Raw genomic sequence first — 23,620 nt, forward strand, 5'->3', positions numbered from 1 at the left:
GGGCCTGTTTGTAAACTGGGATATGCCCATCATATCTGATAAAGTAACGGGCACATACGAGTACATGGGCTCCTCCGGAGCTTATAGTCATCCGTATTGGTACAGGCATTATTGGTTACTGGCTTACCAACTACTGCTCTCTTGGCTCTACGTTCAGGATTCCGGAGTCCGGCTTGGAAGAGCCGTGCCCACGCCTCTTTCAAGCTGGTGCATTAATCTACGCTTTTCTTCCGATGGCACCCCCTGTTCATACTCTCCATAAAGCATACTACATAAGATTCGACCCCATATAAAGAACCCCGGGATGCAATCCAGATCTATTCCCAAGTACCGCAAGTGTGGCAGCTCATCCACTGACGGACACCGTCAATAGCCCAAAGCTGCTTACATCGGATGCGGCATGCGGCATAAGGTGCAAGGATAATGAAATCTGTGCGCCGCAAGACAGGGCTTCCTCGTGTAGTTAAACAAAAGTGGTTGCCGATGATCCTTCTGAATTTTAATCTCCTTGAGTGGTGGGATTCCGTATGAAGCTGCGAAGTAAGTCCATAGCCTGTAGTTCACATCCAAACTACCCGTGTATGAGGATGACGATGTGCGGTTATAGCGGCTGTGCTTACACCATACTCTCGGAGGAAAGTCCCAGGCAACACCAACTTTTCTTCTGACAGGTTTTCTTCCGTCTTTCGTGTAATTGGAATTAAATAAAAATGAATCAATGGATAAATCAATAGCAAAATCTGACCATAGAGAGTTTCTATATCCTAGATACTAATACACATGTATAAAATAAATGACCTCATTTCTTGTAGGGTAAGTTGTCCCTACCTACCAGGCATTGTTCGGCGGCAAGCGACCATGCAGCTGAATCTTGGTCAGATAAGCATACGCGTAGTTGGCGTGTGTCTAGTGTGGCGTCTCCCTATTCAGGGGTGATCCTGGTAGGTCCTTTTGTAGTAAACTCGCCCCAATTTTTACGGATTCCGATGCGGCCCACTCCGAGGACAACCTTGAAGCTTTGTTGATTTGTTGGTTCGTCGGTTCGTTGGTTCGTGTTGGTTCGTTCAAGATAGATTTGAGTCGCAGTAATGTAGCACAAAGTACCCTGAGGGTGTCTTTCTTCTGCAGTCATTTTTTAGCCGTAGGATTCATTCTTTCCTCAAACAAAATAATATTCAAGATCGAGCCTTTTAACCAGTTTCATTAAACAGCAGCTGGTTAGCGCCTTTTGCCTTCGCTGGTGCCGTCAACATCATTGACGCTCTGTAAACACCAGATTTTGGCACAAGTCTCTTATCATGGCGACTCAAAGCCAGGCGCCTAAGAGAGACGACTTGAATCTCCAAGGTCCTGTGCTTGGCGAGAGTGTCGCTACCGATCCGCTGCTTTACAGCATCTCCCCTGTCCAGCTGTGGATCGGTCGACTGGTGTCGCGAGTGTGCAAGGCCAAAACTCTGGAGGATGGATGGCTTCCCGTCTTCTCTTGCGCTTCAGCTCATTTACGCGGTGTAGCTGCGCCGCTATATGCGAAGCGCCCAGCAGCAGCACTGAGCTTCTTGATGCAAAAGGAAACAGGAGGCATGCTCTTCTGCGGAGCAATTTTGGAGGTTTGTATTGTCTTGTCTTGTAAACACCTGATTTCGGTAACCCCAAACCCCGCTTGAAGAATTCCAGTCGCTAATTTCATCACATCTAGGCATTATCTGCAGCGGCTACCATAGGATCGCCTCTACTGCTTCACAAGCTCTTAGAGAAGCCTCATGATGCGCCTCTCGCCTGGGGTCTAGTAATTGTGACCTTGGCTGCCACAGTATTTGGTCGCGCAAAAGATCAATTATGCAGGGTTCATTATGCGTGGATGGAGCTGATGCTCCGTGCGGCTATATTCGAAAAGAGCATCAAGCTATCACCACAAGCCCGCGTTGAGTATCCTCCTGAGCGCATCATTAACATGAGCTCCGTCGATGCGGACAACCTTGCAAACTATATGCTGAAGGTTCATGACGTATGGAGTGCGCCCTTGCAAATCGTTGGTATTGGTGCCCTCACTGTGACCATCATGGGGCCAACTGCGCTTTTTGGTAAGTAATCAGTTCATTTCTCATTGACGAGCTTCCTGTTGGGCAAACCTGACTGAATTCATTACAACTTAGGATTTGCACTTGTCCTGGTGGTATTTATATCTCAATCTTGGGCAAATAAAGGAATGCGAAATTCCCAAAGGGCTTATATTATGACTAATGACGGGCGTCTTGGTGCGTTACGAGAACTTCTCTATGGCATCGGCAGCGTCAAGGCTCTTGGCTATGAAATGGTGTTTAGGAAGCGAATTAGCCAATTTCGGGCCAAACAGGCTGGAGCGCTGCGGAACGTAAGCTCATGTCCCCTTTCTTGGTCGTGATGGCCGTTACCAAAGGCTAGACTTTACTGACCATCCAACTCTTAGTATCTCGTTCTTTGCTTCGGGTACTTCACAGCTGTTAACCAAGCTGTGAGTGGCTTTGCTGCTGGCGTGGCGTTTCTAGCCTACTTCCTCATGGGCCACGAATTGACGGCAGCAGTCGTATTCCCTGCATTGACGTATTTTGGGATGTTGTATCAACCGATATCCAACGCCTCTTTGGCCTTTACTAGACAGTTTGCTACTTGGCCAAGCTTTAGCAGGGTACAAGTATTCTTAACGGCAGACGAATCGGAGTTGGCTGAGGACACAAATAGTGAACAAGAGGCGTTGGTTACCTTCAAAGAGGCCTCCTTCTCGCACCCAGTTTCTGATCCAAACTCCTCATCAGCCAGCACTGGTCTCGAAGTAGGAAACCTCACTCTTCCTTCCCGCAGACTGACCATCGTCGTGGGGCCTACTGGATCTGGAAAGTCAACATTTTTGCGGGCTATTCTTGGGGATGTCACCACGACGTCGGGATCATGCAGCGTTCGGGGATCTGTGTCCTACTCTTCCCAAGATGCCTGGGTTTTCTCTGGTACGCTGCAGGAAAACATCGTATTTGCGGCCCCCTTTGATGCTGCTCGCTACCATACCGTCATGAGTGCCTGTGGCTTGTATCAAGATTTCCCAAGAGACAATACATCTATTGGCGAATCAGGAAACAACCTCAGTGGTGGTCAACGTGCGCGAATCGCATTAGCAAGGGCCCTCTATTCGGAATCTGACATACTGCTCCTTGATGATCCTTTTGCAGCTGTCGATGCTAAAACACGGGCATTGCTATTCGATACTATCCGAGCCCTAGAGAAAACTGTGGTTCTGGTGACCTTACATCACTCATATATTCCCAGGAGCGACAATGTTGTTGTTATTGAAGACAAAAAGATTGCCTGGGCTGGCACGAGTAGCGAATTTGCAGCTACTACCGAGCTATGCGAGAAATATCTGCAATCCGCCGATACACCCGATAGCGAGTCTGATTTCAGTGACGAAAGCGAGGAGAACCTCAGCACAGATGATAAGGCGCCGCCTGAAGTAGCAGTAACCAGCGTGGGCGAATCATCTTCTCCAGACGAGGACGTCTTTGAAGAAGAAGACCGGGCCGAGGGTACCGTGAGCTTCGCTGCACTGAAATTCTATGCTGCTTGTGCTGGCGGTCTTCTTGACGTTATAGCAATTGGCGCATTGGTCTGCCTCTTGACGGGTGCCAAGACAATGTCATCATATTGGTTCGTTTGGTGGATCGACGACGCATTCCATCTGCAAGGAAGCCAATATCTTGGAGCCTTTATAGGCTTGACCGTCTCTCCCGGTTTCATTGCGGGTAAGTAACTGTACTACTAGTACCACCAGGTTTTCACGTCCCTCAACTTAAGCTAACGGGCTTTCAGCTCTTCTTGGTATCGTATTGGTCTTTTCGAGTCTTCGTGCGAGCGACACCATCCACAGCACCATTGTAGACAACGTCCTCAGCGCTCCAATTGCCTATTTTTCTCGTCAGCCTGTTGGCAGAATCTTGAATAGGTTCACACATGACGTTATGTCGATGGATGTGTTCATTATGAATTCTGTTGATGGCATCATTGCCGCTGGAAGTGCATTGATTGCAGCCATTGCCCTTGTGGCAGCCGCTGCCCCTATCACCTTAGCTGCCGCCATTCCGTCTGTGTTGATCGCAGGCTGGTATCAGCTACAGTTTGCTGTGTATGTTTATTTCATTACCCATTCTCTCCATGAGAGCCTGTCTTTACGAATCCCGGAAATGAGTCGCCTGGGCAATGTCTATTTGCTCTTGCTAACTGATATATAATCACAGTGCTGCGAGAGAAGTGCAACGATCGGCTTCTATCTTACATTCACCAGTCCTAAGTATCGTCAGTGAAGCACTTCGAGGTATGAGCTCCATCCGGGCTTTTGGAGCACGCGACTTTATGAGCAGAAAACATGATCGAGCGCTTGATACTTACATGTCGGCCGTGATCTGTCGGAAATCTCTTGACACCTGGGTAACCTTTCGCGCCGAGTTGTCGACGATACTGCTTCTCTTGGTTACTGCCATGCTTGTGGTGTACACCGACCAAGACAGTAGCGTGGGCCTCTCCGGTACACAGGCTGGCTTGGCTCTCAGTAATGCTACAGCTATTTCTCAAAGCATTTACCTCTTCACCTGGTCCATTACTGAACTACAGATTGAAATGAACTCCATCGAACGACTGAAGAAATACTATGAAGGTATTCCGCGGGAGCCAAACCACTCAAATGATGCAGCACCCAAACCTCCGGTCGACTTCAATTCGATTGAGTACAAAAACGTCTCTGTTATTTACAAAAGACGGCAAAATCCTGCTCTTGATAGTGTCAACTTAGTGCTGTCTCGAGGTGAAAGGGTGGGCATCATTGGCCGAACAGGCAGTGGAAAGTCGACGCTGATATCCACATTGGCTCGACTTGTGGATGTAACCAGTGGCAGTATCTTGATAGGTGGTGCCGACATCTCGGAATTGGACCCCAAGAAGCTAAGAACGGATCTTGTGTGCACCCTATCGCAACAGCCTCTATTATTCAAAGGCACTTTTCGCGAGAACTTGGACCCCGCTGGCCGCCACAGTGACGAGAAGCTTCTCGAGACACTGAAGATATGTCAGCTGAGTCCATCATTGATCGGCTCAACAGAAGATTTGTCCAAGGAACTCACCTCTGAGGCATCGGACATTTCGGCTGGACAGCGGCAACTTCTTTGCGCAGCTCGTGTGCTATTAATGGAGCCTCAGATTTTGCTGGTTGATGAAGGTGAGTGATTATGTCAAAGCCCCCCCCCCCCCCCCCCCCCTCTATTACCATCTATTCTGTATCCATGAGCACAGATGAATTGTCCCTAGACATGCGAAACTGACATGAAATTTCTTGGAATAGCTTCGGCAAATGTTGATTTCACGGCTGAAGCAGCCCTTCAGGACGCGCTGGGAGCTTTACCTGCCGAGACAACTGTGGTATCCGTTGCTCATCGTGCTGCCACCCTCGCATGGATGGATCGCATCATCACAGTGGATGCTGGACGGATTGTTGAAAGTGGCGTACCAGAAGACCTGCTACGCCAGCAGGATAGCCACTTTTACCAAGCTATTGCTCGAGACGGAGAGGGAGCAATACGCTCTGCATTGGCTGCGGCGCGGAAACATAACAGGCGCTGACCTATTTCACCGTCAAAGGTAATTGTTACAACACCAGCCTGGTAACAAATATTTATTTAAAAAGAATTATGGCTACATTGCTATCGTCAAATTAGCCGTCGCCACGCGGCCTCATCAAGATCTTCGATCAAGAAGAGTTTCCTTCAAACACCAGGACAAACCACACATGACCAATAGTGGAAGTCACCTAGGAGGGATAGAACCTACTTCATATTTAGAGGCGACTTAAGGGAAACACTGTCTTCATTAGGTAGGCAATGCGAATTCTCCATCCTGGCTCATAAAAGACGGGCGAAGATATCGCGCCAGTAAAGTGAGCGCGGCTGAATGAAGGATATAGCTTGACCTTGTTGATATATACACATATATAAGAATAAGAAGAGCTTTTGATCCCTATGCTGGCAGTATTTCAACCGTGACTTGTGGAGTATGATTGGAGAGGAAAATACGACGAAAGTTAATGAATGTCTATTTCTAACACGCTTATATATATATGCTCCATTGTCCGGCGTATTTAACTGCCGCAATGTTGATACATCGTACTATTCTAATTGCGTATGACTCGAAACCGACGGGACAAGTGCCCCAATACCAGCACTGAGCAATTCTCTTACCACTATCTTTCCACTAGTCTCTATGTATGATTTCCAGAATGATACAGTTCTGCGAACCTCGAATTTCGAGATAATAAGGCTGTTGGCGTATCGAATTCAACCAAGACACCCGCATCGAGCACGGCCACTCGATCATAGCGCTGAATGTATCGTAGCCGATGCAAAACTGATAACACTGTATGAGTTGCAAACTCCGACTCTATGATATCTTGTATCGTTTCTTCAGTAGCGTTATCAACACTATAAATCCGTATAGAGCAGTTAGAAATCGTTTCTCAATGATAGATTCAACGGAGCAGGTTGCCGATGCCTGGAAAGAGCACGCCGCCTTCGCGTATGTGGTAAAGAAGACCTTACCTGCTAGTAGCTTCATCAAGTATAAGTACTTTCCCCCTCCGTACCATGGCACGCGCCAAGCATAGAAGCTGCCTTTGGCCAGCAGACCATGAAGTAGTCTTCAATGGCATATCGAGGCCGCCTTCGTTTTTCATCGAGTCCCAGAGCCCCAATCTCTGCAATGCTGCAACCATGGACTCATCTGATGCGTTTTGGAGCGGGTCAATGTTGAAACGGACGTCTCGAGGCATGATGAACGATTCCTGCGTGACAACATTCAATCTCTGCCGAATTTCGGCGCGGCTATGCATTGACAGATCGACTCCATCAATCTCAATGCTCCCTTGCTGAGTTTCGACCATTCGGAGAAGAGAAAGAGCTAATGTTGTTTTCCCACTACCTGATGGACCACATATAGCAATTTTCTCTCCAGGGTTGATGGACATTGTAAGACTTTTTAAGACGGGAGCCGAAGTCATCCTGTGCGGCATAGATTAGCATCCCAACCAATATACCATTGAATCTGCCACCTTATAAACTATCCGGTGTAGACAACACGTCCTGAATGAACTTACGAGTGACCCGCTTCGAGATGGGAAAGTTTGATCGATCCGGTGGAAGGCCATTCAGCAGGCAGTGGTTGCATGTCTTCAGCGATCTCCTCTGGCTTTGTTGTGGCCACATAGCTCTTAATTCGTGAAATGGCACCTATTGAAGTCTCCATAAGAGTCCAAAACCGGATAAGAAGCATCAAGTTGCTGTTAAAAGTCATGACCATGACTAACGCAACTCCGACAGATCCCGGATCGAATGAATCGCGCATAAAAACAACCATGGCCATTAGGGAAATAGTCACTACTGCCACCATCATGTCTAAGAAGAACTGAAGGCATTGTTGGATGCAATTAAGCAGATAGACAGGTCGCTGAGAGAAGTTGAGCAGCGATACACATGCATCATCGAAAGCGGCCTGCCAGCCGAAGGCTCGAACTGTCACCGCTCCGCTCACGAGTTCTAAGAAATGAGTATATAGAGGCGCCTTTGCTTCGATATCCAAAAGTCGCAACTGTCGCGAAGTCCTAAGATAAAACTTTTGCGTTATGTAGACAAGACAGGCGACAAAAGGGATGGTGATTGCCAAATATTTGGCATATACAGCCAGTATAACGATCTGGGCTGTACATGTACCAGTTGCTATCCCAACACACAGTTAGACCTGACATTAGGAACACTACCAACGATGAAAACGTACCGGCAACGAAATTTAGTGCCTGCATGGGGAGATCCATATCGATCAGGTCCATGTCTCGACTAAACCTAAAGTATCCAACATCCAAAGTCAGAGATTTGGAAAGACCAGTAAAGTGGAAGCAGCTATGAATGGAGCAACAATTTATGGAGAAAAATATGATTGTGAAGCTCTCTTACCTGTTAGTAATATTACCAATGTCGACAAGTTGGAAAAACTGAAAAGGTGCTCTGCGTCCTATGTTAGCTGGCCATCCTAGATATGAGCTGCAGGAAGCATGTCGTCATGAGTGAATGGAGAGGATAACCTACTTTAATGTCGCATGCAAAACATCCTCGTGTAGTCGTAATGAAGATTTCGATACCATGTTGATAAACATAAGCCTATGCTCGTAATCATCCAGGTTAGTGTATGTGACGTGAATATTGAGCAAGAAAACGACGAACCAGCAAGCGCAAGTCATGAAGACCACACCAATGACGCCGAGAAATGCGTATATACCCAGGTACATGCCGACTCCAGCCTCAGGGTTTCGTTCATTTGCTGCTGTCCACCAGTCTACCCATACAGCTACATATGAAATTAGTATGGCCCTAATCATAAGTAATAGAGACGATATCACCGCTAGACGTACTTGGGAATTGTCGACAGAAAGCCCAGAAAGCAACCGTTCCTAGGAAACCAACAACCACAGGAAAGCCTGTAGCTCTCAGGTAGTATATGTAGTCAGAGAAATCACCCTTCTGACGGGCGGTATCGTCCTCTGATAGCTCATTCAATGTTGATTCAGCTGAGTCCGGAACACTCTCTTCTTCTTCATCGACGCCAATAATATGAGAGAAGCCACGGGTTGAAGCTTTCTCGTCAGACGCCACGATCTCTTCGTTGCATGCAGAGGACGTTTTAACGTTCATGGCTTGAATGTAAGAACTGCTAGTTATTAGATCCTTTAGAGCACCTTTCTCAGAAACCCGACCGTCGGCCAAGACGACAATTTGATCTGCGTATGGAAGGAGAAGGCCTATCAAAAAGAGCGAGTCATTAGAGATTACACACATGTACTTCATTTTGGATGTAAACTTTTCCTTACTTGAGTGTGTTGTAAAAACAACGGTGGTTCTCATATTCCGAAAGAGTCCATTTGCTTCAAATAAACGTGAAGCGATCTTCTCCGTGGCTGTAGCATCAACCCCACTGAACACGTCGTCAAGAATAACAACTCTGCATCGTGAGTATAAAGCCCGCGCCAAGCTCTATTCAGCTTCAATTAGTGTCCGAGTCCAAAAACAAATAGTCAGACACTTGTTCCGAACTTACAATTCTTTGCTTCTGCCCACCACTCAATTTTAAACCGTTGCTGCCAACAGGTGTTTTATCACCCTGGGCAAGTCGTGATAGATCGTCTTCAATTCCGCATGCCCAGATCACTGTTTTGTACCAATCTTTGTCAAAATCCATGTTGCCAATAATATTCTCACGAACCGTATGGCTCTGAAGCCATGGTGTCTGCGAACAGTAGCCAATCGTGGCAAAATTCCTCTTTGTGGAACCTTCGGTAGCCAAAGACTCTCCAAGAATACTCTCCAGAAGAGTTGACTTTCCGCTGCCGACGGGACCGACGATGGCAGTAAAAGCCCCGTGCTTGATACTAAGATCGATGTTACGCAAAACAGGATTTTTGACATCTTTCCATCCAAAGTTTTGGTTGTGAAACTCCACGAGATCTTCATGTGGGTGTGATCCTATAGATACCTTCTCAAGGTCCACAGAGGGCCCGCCGAAAGATTCCGTACTATTTACCTGTAAATCAGAAACATCAGATGCGTATGGGACACTGCAATATTCTTGCATCCTATCGAAACATCCCATGCACTGGATTACGGCGGGTATTGATTGGATAAGCGTCAAAACAGGCGTCGTTAGCAGAGCCACCAATGACAACGATGTGAAAGCCTGGGCAGCGAGTAGAGAATTGTCCTTCCGAATCAACGCAATAACTACATATAAAGTGAAGGTCGCTATTGGAGCAAGATCAGTGGGAGATTGGGCTATTTACGGTCAGTTATTCCTGGCGATGGGTCCACCATGTTGGATAGATGGAGGTAATCGGGAAATGCTTACAGAGCACAATTCTCCAGATCAACAACTTGCGAAAAGCAGCAGAAGCCACTATTTCGGCGTGACGGAGCCCTTGAATTATAGACGACAACTTTTCAGAAAGTCCCAGCATCTTGACAGCCTTGATATTCTCTAGAACATGTGAGGTTAGGCGCAGCCGGTCTTCCACTTTTTCCACCCATAGTCGCTGCGCGGTGCTAGTAGAAGCAGAGAGTGGAAGAGTGGCACCGATGAAAACTGTATGATGCAGAAACGCAGAATTAGTTATGTCTTCCGAATTTCTCGAAAAGCTTTAGCAATCTTTACTTACCCAAGATGATGACAACAGGCATGACGCAAGCCACGCCGACCTGTCTCTCTAGAAGGTAGATTGCTATCGCGATATCGATGCAGCAAGCCCAAACTTCATGGATGTACCTGAAAGCAACTGTGATACGCTCTACATCTGTCCCCATCAAAGCGATTGCCGTGATATTGCCAAGATCCACGCTTCTGGCGCGGGCAGTTTGGCCATGGATGAGAGAGATTAGCCCACCACGCAATCGTATTACAAAACGGATCGTGCGATACTCATACAGGGCTGTCGATATCTGCGTGCTGGTCAGTATCTAATCCCAATGACTGCAGATTCTTTCTCGTGATAGCTTACAGCCATGCCAATGTAAGTGAGAGCGGTAGCTCCTATTAGGCCCTTACCAAAGGCCATGGAGGCATCCGCAGAGCCAACCCAAGTGACAATTGCGTTAATGAGAAAGGGCTGGCAGAAGGTGAAGGCAGTGAGGCAGAGGCGTGGTAACACTCCGGATAGGAAAGGGGCAAGGTATGCATTCAAGCATACTCGAAAGAGCGCATATTTCGCAGATTTGTCTCCTAGACATTATCTGTGTCAGCGTTTATGTTCATTATGTCTTCATGGCATAATGAAGCAACAAATATGTAGCCCTTTGACATACTGGTTTTGGCCCAAGTGTTTGCCAACTCCCTCCCGATAATGCCACTATCGAGTTTTGGATCTAAGTCTGGAAGGTCTTCTACGGAGAGTACCTGAGTATAGCCGCGGCGAAAAGTTGTAGCAAGCCAGGCAAATGTGGCTTGTTTCCAGAACCCGCTGAATGGTTCCGGAGTACCTGGCTTTTTAACTGATCCTATAAGGATATCATCCTTTTCCATTGACTCTGAGACCAATGCGATCAGAGTAAAAACGAGGCTCAGCGTGAGGACGATGCTCGAGTTCCTCGCTTCTGGGATCAGCCATAATGTTCTTACACGAACTATATCTGCTATGGTACGCGCCGATAAATACAGGACTAGTATTGTCGAGGGACGGATTGAACGGCAGTGGTTTATGTAGGACAAGACAAGGGCGCTGAATACTGTGAGAATCTGTAAAATATCTGCTGCGAGTGAGGCAGGGGCTCGGTCATGATGAGCGCCTGATGCCCTCAAGACGAGGAAAGCAATTTGGTATGCCAACAAACATCCGATGGTTACCTGAGCACAAGGGTACCGATAAGTCAGAGTGAATCGGAAGCGTATTTAAAGAAGCAGAGGATGTAAATTTAAGAGTCACTGGATAAACATACGAGCTTGACAAACAACAATGTAGATCTCTTAACACAACGATGCGCCTTCCATAACTGCCATGCAGGCAATGGAAGTAGAAGCAAGAATAATGATGATGGTAAGCAAGCTAGTACAATATCTTCAAATTGTATCGTAAAGTCGAAACCGCGACAGGCAGCATTCACTCGTGGACCGAAAGAGGCGTCGGCGCCGCTTGGACAGGTCGCTGTTATTAGGTCCATATCTCGACTGATTCAGCAAAAGTGTTGAAAGGGTCGACCCCAGATCAATTACATGTCTATCTATTTGACGTTGCAAATGAAGGACAGTCATTATAAAGCGAAGAACAATGCGGAACAGAGCCTGAATTAAGGCTTCTGACAGCACTTCGGTAGTATTTAATTTCGGAGTCCGAAATTCTATCTGAACCTGACATCTAATTGCATATTCACCTACATACCATTTTATATACATGAACTTCAGATACAAAAGCTATACAAAGATAAAAGGCGCAGAATAGATTCCGAATAAAGGCTTCTGATAACACTGTGGTGGCGCCTGATTTCGGAGTCCGAAATTGTGCTTCGGCCCACCCGGTGCTACTATTCTAGCTGGAGGGACAACCACGATCACTGCATGGGATTTCGAACACGCTAGACAAGTATTTAAGGAGAAACTCGACGGACTGAGATCAGGACAGACAGAGAAATGTGTTGAAACGTAAGAAAAAGGAGGGGATACTGACCAGTACTTAGAGTCGACTATCCAGCACCCGGCGACTGTGCGAAGTTTTAAGTCTTGGAACAGAATGTAAAGGGCGGCCTCTTATTGTTTTACCAAGTACTTCTTTTATTAGTACTAAACCCAGGTAGAACTCGTAAATACTCGCTAGTTTAGGTATCTGCTACTATCATTACTATCATTTACTGTTAATATTATAATTAAGTATCTGCTACTATTGGTATTACATTCTAGTATCTGCTACTATTTACATTTTCACCTAGTTTCTGCTACTAGTTGGTACTTTCTTCCAGCACCCGCTACTACCTACTAAGGTACCTAATGAGCTAACTGAGTGACCATATTGCTCAATGTACCTACCTTGCACTCATTCATTTTGCGGTCGCGCTTTTTCTCGTCTCTGCTTGCCAGGCACTTACCCAGCAGGTAGGCACGGTGGTTGTACCTGAGGCAGCCGGAATCTGCAGGTACCTCTGAATACATGTCAACCACTGTATCCAAGTACCTAACCAACGTACTGCATGTGCAAGCAGGATTGAGTAATCTGTACCTCTAGGATACTGAGACCGAGAACATCGTCCGGTGAAGAAATTCTGCCGTGTCACGAATGTCAAGTACTACCGAAGTCTGCGCAAAGTTTTTGCCAAGTTTTGTTTTCTCTTCTCCATCGCCATCATCACCCACCGTGCATACTCTCGTCGTCATGAATTATTCAGTGTCACCGATGGATGCCAGTCAGATTTTTCATCCAAATAACCTACCTCTCGACAGCTTGCCCTAAAGGCAATCCCGCCATGCGTAAGTTTGACGCACCCCACATGCTGCACATGCACATGGCCGACCCATTTCTTTCGGATCGCTTCCAGCCCTTGTTCCTGGATTTGCGACTACAGCCCGTCCGATCTCGTACGGTGCCTGTTTTAGGTTGTCCAATCAATCTTGTCTGGTTCCTGGCTGATCTTTGTCTTTAGCTCGTGCCGCTGCTGCTCCCACCCCTCGTGCCGTTCCCCTCGTCCACGCCGCCAACCGGCCGTAAGTCGAATGCTGTCCCACATACCCAGCACTTATGCGCCACGAAAGCTGACAATACGGTACAAGACCACCCGCTTCCAATAGATCTGTGCGACCCTAATGTTTTAGGGCTTCCTGCTGTTCTTGGCCTGGTTCTTCCAGGCGTTTTTCGACTACAAAGTCCGGCTTCGTGCCGCGACTGGCGTTTGCCCGGCCCCGGCCCCGGCCCCAGCCCCAGCCCCCGCCACCACCACCAACGTTGCCATCACCGATGGCGGTTCTGCCGGGCGCCTTTTGGCGGAGTTTTCTTTGTCCGTCCGTGGGCTTCTTGCCCAAAATGCTGCCCCCCCTGCTGCCGCCGAGAATGGCCCCCTCCTGCCCACCCCCCCCCCCCCCCCTGCCGCCGATACTGCTGTGGTGCCCTTTGGGGCGGTGATGGCCCCTTGTCTTGGGAGTGATGGCCTCGGCCATAAATGCCTTTGCCGGCGTAGGACGCCCCGTGGCCGAGAACCAGGTAAGGCTTGTCGGCCTTATGAATTTGATGTTCCCGAACGCTGGCCCCCTGGTGACGTTTGGCGTATGTACTCACTGCGTTTTTATTTATGTATCCTTTGTAATTGTACTAACTGTTTCATAGGCCCAAGCTTTTTATGTGTTGTTGTATGGGAGGGCCTAATGCCCTAGACGTTTCTTTGTTGTTTGACCTGGAGGGCAGTTTTTTTTTTTCGGGTTAATACATTGCTCTGTGTGGTTCGGTGTCAATCCATTCGTTTCTCAGATTTCAAGATGAATAGACCGGTAGTGATAATATCAGAACATACGGAGTACCTGTATTGAGAGAGCGGTGATAGTAGTATATACTACAGCAATATATCACTAGTAGCGGATACTAGAATATAATATAATAATAATAGTAGCAGATGCTATAGAAATATAAATATAGTATTAGTTATTAGAGAAATATAGCTATAGTAGCAGTTACTAAAAATAGAGATATAATAGCAGATACTTGAAAGAGAAAGTTGTATAATTCAACGCGTGGGTGTTTATCATCTTCTCGCCCTCGGTTTTTCTGTCCTCCGCCTGCCTGTATATCGATAACACGGATCCAAACATCGCCATTGCAATCTTTTGTCTCGGCTACGATATGAATTGTGAGGAGGAGAGGAATAGGTTTGCCTAAATGGTTCATGATGTATATACCCAACGTGAGGATCTTATTCAGCAATACTTGAGACTAATCCGTTATAGACCATCCAACCCGGCCATACTGCCAACATGGTCTTGGATTTCATCGACAATGGCGACGACGACAACTCCAGCCAACAATCTTTCCACACCGCCAACGACTACCTGGATGGCGACGACAATGGCAGCGAATATTTGTGGCATTCGGCTCTTACCCAGTAAGTTTGCTTCCTCCTACTTCAAGGTGTAGTGATGCTTACAGTCTAAAGGCAGGAGACCTCAGACCAGGAGAATGATGGGATCCAGGCACTTGGAATTTTGCCGTAAGTGTACCATTCCCTGTGTTTGGCGGGTAACTAACATAGAACCTAGTGTCGAAATGCCGAACCCTGATTCCCACCCCTTCTCTTCCCTCATCTTCCCCTTCTCTTCCCTCATCTTCCCCATCTTGTCATCTATGTGTTTCCTACCTCTGCCCTTGTAACACCCTCCCCCCTATCTATCTACTACACTGATTCTCTCCTACCTCTTCCCCTCCTTCCTTTCTCAGGTGGCCCTTGGCACACGTTATCGTGATAAGAAGTCATGGCATGTGATGTCCGTATTCCCTCCCCCATCCTCTCTCCAGTGGCCCCTGGCTTACGCTATCGTGATATATCATCATGGCGTGTGATGTCAGTATTCTCTCTTACCTTTCACATCCTCATCTCTGACCGCTGGCCAGCGTCTACGCGCGTTGAGTCAGTAGAGTTCCCTTTCCTTTCATCTCCCTCTGTCTTGATATATAGTGGTGGCGCGTGATGTCAATTGCTTTTCTCTTCTCGTATCACCCCCAATCTCCTCTACACCCTGGCTAAGGCTGTCTCGACTCTTTATCGCGGCGCGCAAAGCCAGCCCCCATATCAGCTACTAACAAGACACATAGGACGTAGATATCGAAACTAACCTCAAAGACTTCAATGGCGGGCAGATTTTTTGATGCCGATGTTGGGTGGAATGGCGTTCTATGTAGGCGGCGATAAAGGGTACGGGAGTTGTATCGGTATATGGGATACGCATTGTTTCCAGTGATAGCTATTGTAAGTGCGTGGTAGGGCCGTGTGTGTCTGAGATACCAATATTTATCTGTTCATCAAGCTATTATTGTGCCTTGATTATTACGATTGCTGCAAAGATCGACCAAGACCTCTGTAAATTTGTGTATCTAGATACCTCATATCTAAGACGCCGCAGCCCGCTTCCCTTTGTAGTCGGCACTGCCTCAGTACTTACATATATCTAGTACAAGTGCATCGTACAATATCTTTACCGATTGTAATGTCTTCAAGTTGCTCAATATCTACATTTTCTACGCATAGGAATCTATTGATAACCGGTGCTGCTGCACATATGTGCTGCAAGCATGATGCACGCAAGATGCAGGCAGGTACCGGGTATCACCAGAGGGTGAAATGGTAGATGGCGGTGGCCTCCCGCTTAGTGCTTCATAGCCTACGGAGCTTCCAAAAGCCCTGAGATGTCCGTTGCCATAATGAGTATTAGTTATTTCAGCTAAGGACGGGACTGTTCCAAGATGCGATATTCCGTTCAGCCGCATTAACTCAGGATCATCCAAGCCTTGGCGGTCACACTCGACTGAATCTCGCCCTCGTATCAATTTCGGAGACCGAAATTCTTGGGCACAAGTTAGAATAGCCTAGGAGGCATTCCGTATAAAGGTCTAATGGTACGCTAAATTTGCTGCACAGCAGTACTTTACTAAGTCCCCAAAATATGGGAGCAAAATTACATATAGACCGCGCAGGAGAATGCGGTAATACATACATGTAAGTAATCAAAGGTAGAGTATTAAATTACTTGAATGGTAGAATATGTACAATATGGACTCTTAAAAGTATGAATTGAACCTAATTTCTGAGCCATATTAATGACATATTAGCACAGTTGGACAGCTTATTTAGAGAAGAAGATACTCACAGTAGGGTCAGAGTGATATCTCCGTGGATCTTCGCCTTGAGTTCAATCTCTATATCGAGGTTTAGGTCCAGCCGCAACCTTAGTGCACTATTGTCATTGCCTTTCTTTGGCTCCGGCTGCTCGTCATGCTGCTGCCGTAACTGCTGCCGTCGCCGCCGCCGTGGAGGCGGAATCTCTTGCTGGCTCAAGGCCGTCTTTGCCCCAGAATTATCCTCTTGGGTCAAGATGTCATCATGGGATCTCTGTTCCCCTTCCCATGCCAGCACAGTGGACCGACTCTTGGTGGTTTGAGGCAATGCGGACCTAGCTTGGTCAGGGATCTCAGGCGGCTCGTCCTGGTTCTTCCCTCCATCTTCATCAGGGCTCAAATACTTGGGTCCTACATTGCTCTCGGCGCCTCCAGGATCGCTCTCTTCTCTGCCAACGCCTTTTTCCCTCTCTCTAGCTTTATCAGCTCGCGGCTGCGCTGTCTGGTCTGTATCCTGTAACAACGTGCGGTCTCTGTGTTTTTCCTCCATCTTATTGTAGTACTAACAGTCAGTCCAACGTGTGCGAGTAAGTTTCTACTTATAACTCTGACCTTGGGTGGCGTGGGTTGCTATGGGGGGTTTTTTTTTTTCCCCTTTGCAGAGGTGCTTGGGGCATGGGAGAATGTGGGAATGGTTCCTACCGGGATGCAACGATAACAAAGCGGGGGTGGCTTTCCACTCTATGAACCGCGTGTTGAGCGTACGCAATGGTGTCAGGCTAGAATCAAGGCCGATACACCTAACAAACGACGTCACCATTTAGCATCACTACGTATTAGTACTGTGTGCGGAGTAGCGAAGAAGCTGATCCTACAGCTACTTCGCCCTGCCCGCCCTATAATGCTCCTGTGCCTGAACCAGGCACCGACCCTCTCTTTTATCGCGCTCTTAAAAACGAGTCAACTTTGAACTTTGACCGCCATGTCAGTCGTTTTCCTCTTCGGCAGAATATAGTTTGGATCTACAAAGTAGCAAAATATGTATCCTCTGAGGCAGGATAGCATTTGGCCTAGCTGGCGTAATAAACTATATAATGTAAAGATTAAGAATTATTAAGATAGGCTAATATCATTCATTCCGTGTTCCTTGCAAAGTATTGTTCAATCTTGTCAAGATTCCTTATTTGCTCCTTCTCTGGCACTCCTCTTACTCTCTTACTCCTGTGAGGTTACCAACGTAGCCAACTACCTTTGGTGGCGGCCAGGCTAACCCTTCGACAGCCCTGGCGATGGTCTTGACTCCAGGAACACATCAATTTACGTATCCGCCCTGGTCGTCCTTTCCTTGGCGCTCAGCGCGAGTCAGACCATGTTTTGATACCAAGTCTCCAGCCGATTGCAAGAGACCACCCTGGCCAATCTGGGAAGCCCCAAGGTCGTTAACACTGTCTTGTAGGGAATCAACTTGCTCAATATTCGTGACTTTGGTCTTATCCAAGTTGCCTGAGTAGATATCAACGTTGGCGTGGGATCCATGTGCTGTTAGATGCAAGGTTTGCAGAATCCAACTCACTCTTGGTCGTGTAGCTGGCTTTATTGTCTTTCGTGAACCATCGAAGATAGATATCCTCTAGCCACGGTACCCACGACTCGTATTGCTCGTTGAATGTCTTCTTAGCCCACTCCATCGCGCCGATGGGAATTATTTTGGATGTGGCAGTTCTAAGATGTACTGATGTGGGAGATTATGGATTGTTTACGGATGATCCAAAGCAGGGCAGTTGACATGACATGTCGATTTCTGGTTTTATAAGTTTTTTTTAACGTCGGCAGTTTCGCCACGCCGTGTCGTCAGAGACTGGGAGTAAGCCCGCTTCACAGAACCATGTTTCTCAGAACCATAAGGTAATTAGCATCAATCCTGTACTCGTACGTCACCATCACCTAAAGCAGCGCATGTCTCCTTAGGTCGAGCCAATCACATCTAGTGGAGACTCTCCTCCGAGTCTCTGGTAAAGTGGAACGAACCCCTAGCTTCCTTAGTTCCCGAACGCTGCGCCTGCAGCCATTTCTCTGAGCACTCGTTCAACGTGCGTCATTGAGAACAGGGACCTGCAAAGCAAACCAAATGCCGTGTAAATGGTCACCTTTAGCTAATGACTTGGGCCAATCGGTGCAACTCCGAACAGCGTCTATGCCTTTGCCACTTGAGATTGCAAAACGCTTCGTGTATCGGATCATAATGTCCAAGGATTAAAACCTAGTGCAACTGCATGTGCGTGTCGCTTGTACGGCGCGTAGAATAACGATAAACGTTTGCTCTTCATTATCTGTCGTCTTGTTCCCACCTAGCTTTATACATATAATAGATCTCCATGCTGTGAACAGGGCAACGTGCACGAGACTTGGAGCTTCATGGCCAATCTATCTCTTGACATAACCAATACTCTGAGCAACCTCGACGCCCATAACGTGACGTGTGCCTCTCCCTCCTGGCCTCGGCGAGCGGCCCTCTCCATTTCAGATGTGCGGCCTTCTGTCAGTTCCCTTCTCTCCAACGACGACCTGTCCCTATGTGGCTCCTTTGATGGCCATACACATAGCGAGATCAGCCCCGATATGGCTGCGGCCACCTCGTATGAGACATGGCCGGTTTGCTGTTTGGCAAGCGACAAGAACCCTCTCCCCGCAATAGAGATAGAACTAGGCTGTGAGAAGGAAGGGAGGCTACAGGTGATGGAGAGATTTGGCACATGCGGGATATTCAAGATGAGACAAAAGGGCAAGATTACCTACATGCCACGCATAACAAAATAAGAGGAATTATGCCAGCTAAATGAAGATCGCATCCACGATAACGGCAGTAAAGACTCTTTTATATGCCAACGTCAGCCGGGATAATAGCGACAATGGCAGCGAAGATTCTTTTCCTTCTACCTACACCCAGTAATCTACCTCTAACTTTCTAAGCTACAGCAATACTTACAGTCTAAAACTAGGAGACCTCTAATTGATAAGAAGAAGGGATTCAATAGAGTACCTAACCCTATAGGCTTACCGTGGGATTGCCGTTCTATGTCTATGACAATAAAGCTAATTTATAGTTTAGTCTTGAAATGCCCAACCCTAATTCCCACCCCAGCTCCCTCTATTAATCTATAGCAGTCCCATCCTCTCCTCTACAGAACTCCAAAATGTCGCGAGAGATGCCCGTTATGATAATAGCCCTCTCAGCTAAGGGACTGTTGTTACACGCGATACTCTGTACTCAGTCAGACTAATTCATCCGTTTCTGACCAAAGAATCCCGACCAACCGACTATTCATCATCCGAGCCCCAACAGTGACACCCTCTAACAAAATCTCCACCGGCCGACCGAATCTCACCACTGGTAGTGAATGAAAGGGCCAACATCAATTTCGGAGTCCGAAATTCTTGAGCAGCCCCGCTCGAAATCGACCAACATCTCAAGCTGGAGATGCGAATCAGACCAATCAAATTGGATCTGACATGCTCCTGGGATATGGCTGTCGCTGCCCCAGCCTCAATGAAGCGCCTAATACTCCGTACAAAGTCGACTGGACTCAAGCCATTGGCGATCGTGCCCCGGTCCGAAAGCACTAAATTGTAATTGTTACAAGGCCACCAATCATTTGGTATCGCTGAAAATTCACCGTTCAGTCGTTATCACAAGCTTGCCTCAGACGAAAACGAACTTTTGGCACGCTCTTGTCTATGGCCTAGGCACGATGGCACGGTCTGGAATAGTTCGAGTGGCATGGATTGCATATAATGTGATGCACCATGATTCGCCACACAAAAGTACCTGACCGTGTTGCATGCCCAACACATGGTTGTCGCAAAATTACAGCTGGTGACTACAGGTACCTGCATTCGTACCGCACTAGGGAAAGTGGCCACGGGGTACTTATGTGAAGCAAGGTGCAACCAGATGAACCAAACCAAGAGCAGAAGAGAGGGATTTTTTTGTGCAAGAAAGAATTACAATATAAAGATTGATGGCTACTATCCAATAACGCAATCCATAGGTGGAAGCAATTTGGCGGAGGAAACGCCCATCATTGCTGGCAGGTTCTACCGTACCAGCATACATGGACGCACCTAAGTACAGGTACATGTACCAGGGGTCGGGTTGGTTTGGGCGTGCCGTCCCCTGTAGTGCGCTATCAAAAGTGGACCATCCGCGCTGTAACTCGAATCAGCTGCTGTCAACAGAAGATGGATCGAAGCCCAGATTGATGAGCCATTGGATCCCTCAAGCTCTCACCCCGCAACTTTCACGACTCGCAAGCCGTCGCGGATCTCGTCGTTCGTTATACGGTCTGTCAATTCGTTTTCCCTTTTCTTACTTTTCCCAACTTGCGGGAAGAGAAAGAGACTTGCACTGGAAGCATGCATCTTGCATCTCAATCAGTATTGATCGCCTTGTCCCTCGCTTTGGCCGATGCAGCAACTTTCGACTGGGATACCAAGCCGAGTCGTAATTTGGAATATCACGACTGTTATGATGGATATCAATGCGCACGCCTAGAAGTGCCTCTTGACTGGACCAATAACACCGACACTCGCACTGCCGTCATTGCCATTGCCAAACTGCCTGCTGTAGTCTCTGACGATGACCCCAGTTTTGGAGGAAGCATCTTTGTGAATCCGGGCGGTCCAGGGGCATCAGGTGTTTCTTTCGTTCTCTCGGATGGGCATGATTTGCAGCAATACGTCGATAAGCCTGGTCGCCGCCACTATGAGATTTTCTCATGGGATCCCCGTGGTATCGGCCGCACGACGCCAAGCTCCAACTGCTTCCGCTCCGACATCGTGTCTCGAAGTGCGTGGCAGCTGGAGGCTCGTGGAAATGGCGGGCTCGATAAGGGCATCGACTCAATCAAATATGGCCTCGCAATGTCAAAAGCTTTGTCTCAGCGATGCAAGGATTCAGAGAAACAGTGGGGAGATGCAATGGCGTTTGTGAATACCCCTAGCGTGGCTCGAGATATGGTCGAGATGGTGGATAAAGTCGATGAGTTGAGAAAACGCGAGGGCGTCAGTAAAGCACAGGATGACCCCCGTCAAGAGCTCAGGAAACGGACTGAGGAAGATGATGTACCGCGGCTGCAGTACATTGGATTTTCCTACGGCACGGCCCTCGGTAACTACTTTGCAAGTTTATATCCCGGCCGTGTTGGCAGGATGGTGCTCGATGGAGTGGTTCATGCAGATGATTATGCAAATGGTCCTGTAAGTTCATCGCGTTGTTTTCCGAGCTGCGGAATTTGATCAATTGCCATACATCAAACTAACCAATTCCAGGGCTGGCTTACGAATCTTCACGACACGGATGAAATCTTGGAGGAATTCTGGCGAGGCTGCCACCAAGCAGGTCCATCTATTTGCACCCTCGCCTCTGACTCAGACGCCTCGCCTTCTGAGATTAAAACCAGATTCTGGTCTTGGGTGGCTGACCTGGACGACATCCCAATACCCGCACTGTCTTCTTCAGGCACTATAGTTGTCATTACCGGCGACGATATCCGTAAACTTGTTGGCTCTTCCCTCTACAATCCCATTCGGACCTTTAAGCTCCTGGCAACAACGCTTCGCGAGGCCATGAAGGGCAATACGACCGAACTCGTCAGTAACTTGATGAAGTTTGGCCATGTGCCGAATCTGGACACCGTCTGCTCCGATAATAACAGCACCAAGCCCGCTGCTATTCTCCCCGAGTCTCAATCTGCTGTTATTTGCGGTGACGGTGACGATATTACTGACAAAGATGCTGGCTGGTGGTCCAAGTATGTCCAGCGCCAAATGAGCAAGTCGAAGCTGTTTGGAAGCTATTGGTCCAATATTCGCTTCAGCTGCTCCAGTTGGCCGTTTCGCCCCAACCTATCCTTCAAGGGCCCCTTCACAACCCCCAAAGCGCACCCCAATTTAGTTGCAGGGCATCCGGCTGCTCCTCTACTGTTTCTGAGTCCTCGTCTTGATCCAGTCACACCGCTGAACTCGGCCCGCGCAATGGCTGCTAACCACCCTGGCGCGGCAGTTGTTGTTCAAGGATCCATGGGTCATTGTGTCATTGGCACCGCTCCAAGTGATTGCACTAAAAGTATTGTGGCCGACTATTTTGAGTCTGGAACTGTTCCATCGGAGGAAGTGACATGCAAGACACAATGTGGGCCATGGGACGACAACTGCAGTGGCTATTCTCCCGCAGCCGCAAGCACCGGCGAGTCTGCAAGTTGGCAACTCCAGGGCAATCCGCTCCTCTTTAGACAGTGACTCAACATTTGAGAGATCTCCCGGCGTAACATAAAGAAAAAAAATTTCGTGCATCTGGTGCCGATTTCGCATCTTGGCATAGTGAACAATCGACGCCAACATGCAAACCAAGAGACATTTTCGAGTACTGGAGAGTTGGGAGACATGATACCAAAATTTGCAGTTAGTTCGAATAGAATCACAATTATGATAATCAGGCTATGCGTTTCCTTTTCTATTGTTATTTTCTTTAATTCTAGTTTGCGAATATGATCAAGCATTGCCGTCCTTCACACAAAGTTATTTCTATATGGCGAACAAGGGCGTGAAGTGAATCGGACCACTTAATCACTTCGTATTGAGAGAAGCCACAGTTAAATAATATACTAGGTGACAAGATAATTCTATTGCTGCAATACTATGGTAATAAAATATTCCATGAACTAAGAAAATGCCTCTCAACCGTCAAGGTAAGCGCATGTCATATAGCTGCCTTGCTATCAAAGCTAGCAAGAATGCATGCATACACGGTGTGAGGCGAAATCAGTTGAATTGAAGTTCAATTGAAGTTGAGAATTCGGAATACATTTACACCAAAATAGTTTTTTGTTCAATCTTGCTGTTTGTAACTCGTAAGATCCTCCGAGTAACACGATGATGCCGTCTTAGTGCAAGGTCGCGGAGGACTTCCGGACTGCGAAACTCGCCGCACTGGCAGGATAAATGCTTGTGAACTTTGATATCTATGGGAAACAACGGTTTTGGTAAGATTATAGAAATGGCAGTTATGTGTTGATGGATTCTAGATAAGCTACTTCCGGGCTCCGAAGAAGATGTCTTCCGGATTCCGAACATGTTCCTCCGTGATGACCTCTTTCCGGATTCCGGCCAAAATAATGTATGGATCAACGGCCACTGTTCGAGTACCTAGGCGTGTTAGAA

The 23,620-nt window shown here is 47.5% G+C and overlaps 6 protein-coding genes across 6 annotated transcripts; 3 read left to right on the forward strand and 3 right to left on the reverse strand.

The window, feature by feature from the left end:
• Nucleotides 1-1,298: 1,298 nt before the first annotated feature.
• Nucleotides 1,299-5,637, forward strand: T069G_08963 (ABC transporter domain-containing protein; the record flags this gene model as incomplete). Its single annotated transcript, XM_056176173.1, has 7 exons — nt 1,299-1,607; nt 1,697-2,081; nt 2,154-2,371; nt 2,447-3,770; nt 3,838-4,150; nt 4,263-5,236; nt 5,360-5,637. 7 exons carry the CDS (start codon nt 1,299-1,301, stop codon nt 5,635-5,637), a joined length of 3,801 nt encoding a protein of 1,266 aa, XP_056024651.1.
• Nucleotides 5,638-6,271: 634 nt separating this feature from the next.
• On the reverse strand, nt 6,272-11,759 carry T069G_08964 (ABC transporter domain-containing protein; the record flags this gene model as incomplete). Its single annotated transcript, XM_056176174.1, has 17 exons — nt 6,272-6,491; nt 6,609-7,067; nt 7,163-7,781; nt 7,840-7,961; nt 8,016-8,066; nt 8,148-8,219; nt 8,283-8,406; nt 8,471-8,857; nt 8,927-9,089; nt 9,154-9,588; nt 9,637-9,884; nt 9,958-10,191; nt 10,265-10,304; nt 10,359-10,544; nt 10,604-10,824; nt 10,908-11,445; nt 11,538-11,759. The coding sequence occupies 17 exons, from the start codon at nt 11,757-11,759 to the stop codon at nt 6,272-6,274; spliced, it is 4,341 nt and encodes a 1,446-aa protein (XP_056024652.1).
• Nucleotides 11,760-13,052: 1,293 nt separating this feature from the next.
• On the forward strand, nt 13,053-13,953 carry T069G_08965 (uncharacterized protein; the record flags this gene model as incomplete). The annotated part of the gene is made up of 4 exons (XM_056176175.1): nt 13,053-13,169; nt 13,230-13,349; nt 13,399-13,846; nt 13,907-13,953. The coding sequence occupies 4 exons, from the start codon at nt 13,053-13,055 to the stop codon at nt 13,951-13,953; spliced, it is 732 nt and encodes a 243-aa protein (XP_056024653.1).
• A 2,477-nt stretch (nt 13,954-16,430) lies between these two features.
• Nucleotides 16,431-16,952, reverse strand: T069G_08966 (uncharacterized protein; the record flags this gene model as incomplete). The annotated part of the gene is made up of 1 exon (XM_056176176.1): nt 16,431-16,952. The coding sequence occupies one exon, from the start codon at nt 16,950-16,952 to the stop codon at nt 16,431-16,433; it is 522 nt and encodes a 173-aa protein (XP_056024654.1).
• A 762-nt stretch (nt 16,953-17,714) lies between these two features.
• On the reverse strand, nt 17,715-18,090 carry T069G_08967 (uncharacterized protein; the record flags this gene model as incomplete). Its single annotated transcript, XM_056176177.1, has 2 exons — nt 17,715-17,905; nt 17,976-18,090. 2 exons carry the CDS (start codon nt 18,088-18,090, stop codon nt 17,715-17,717), a joined length of 306 nt encoding a protein of 101 aa, XP_056024655.1.
• Nucleotides 18,091-20,815: 2,725 nt separating this feature from the next.
• Nucleotides 20,816-22,699, forward strand: T069G_08968 (TAP-like protein domain-containing protein; the record flags this gene model as incomplete). Its single annotated transcript, XM_056176178.1, has 4 exons — nt 20,816-21,463; nt 21,539-21,658; nt 21,731-22,212; nt 22,279-22,699. The coding sequence occupies 4 exons, from the start codon at nt 20,816-20,818 to the stop codon at nt 22,697-22,699; spliced, it is 1,671 nt and encodes a 556-aa protein (XP_056024656.1).
• Nucleotides 22,700-23,620: the final 921 nt, after the last annotated feature.

This window comes from Trichoderma breve, chromosome 6 (genome assembly GCF_028502605.1).
Source record: "Trichoderma breve strain T069 chromosome 6, whole genome shotgun sequence".
Taxonomy (NCBI): domain Eukaryota; kingdom Fungi; phylum Ascomycota; class Sordariomycetes; order Hypocreales; family Hypocreaceae; genus Trichoderma; species Trichoderma breve.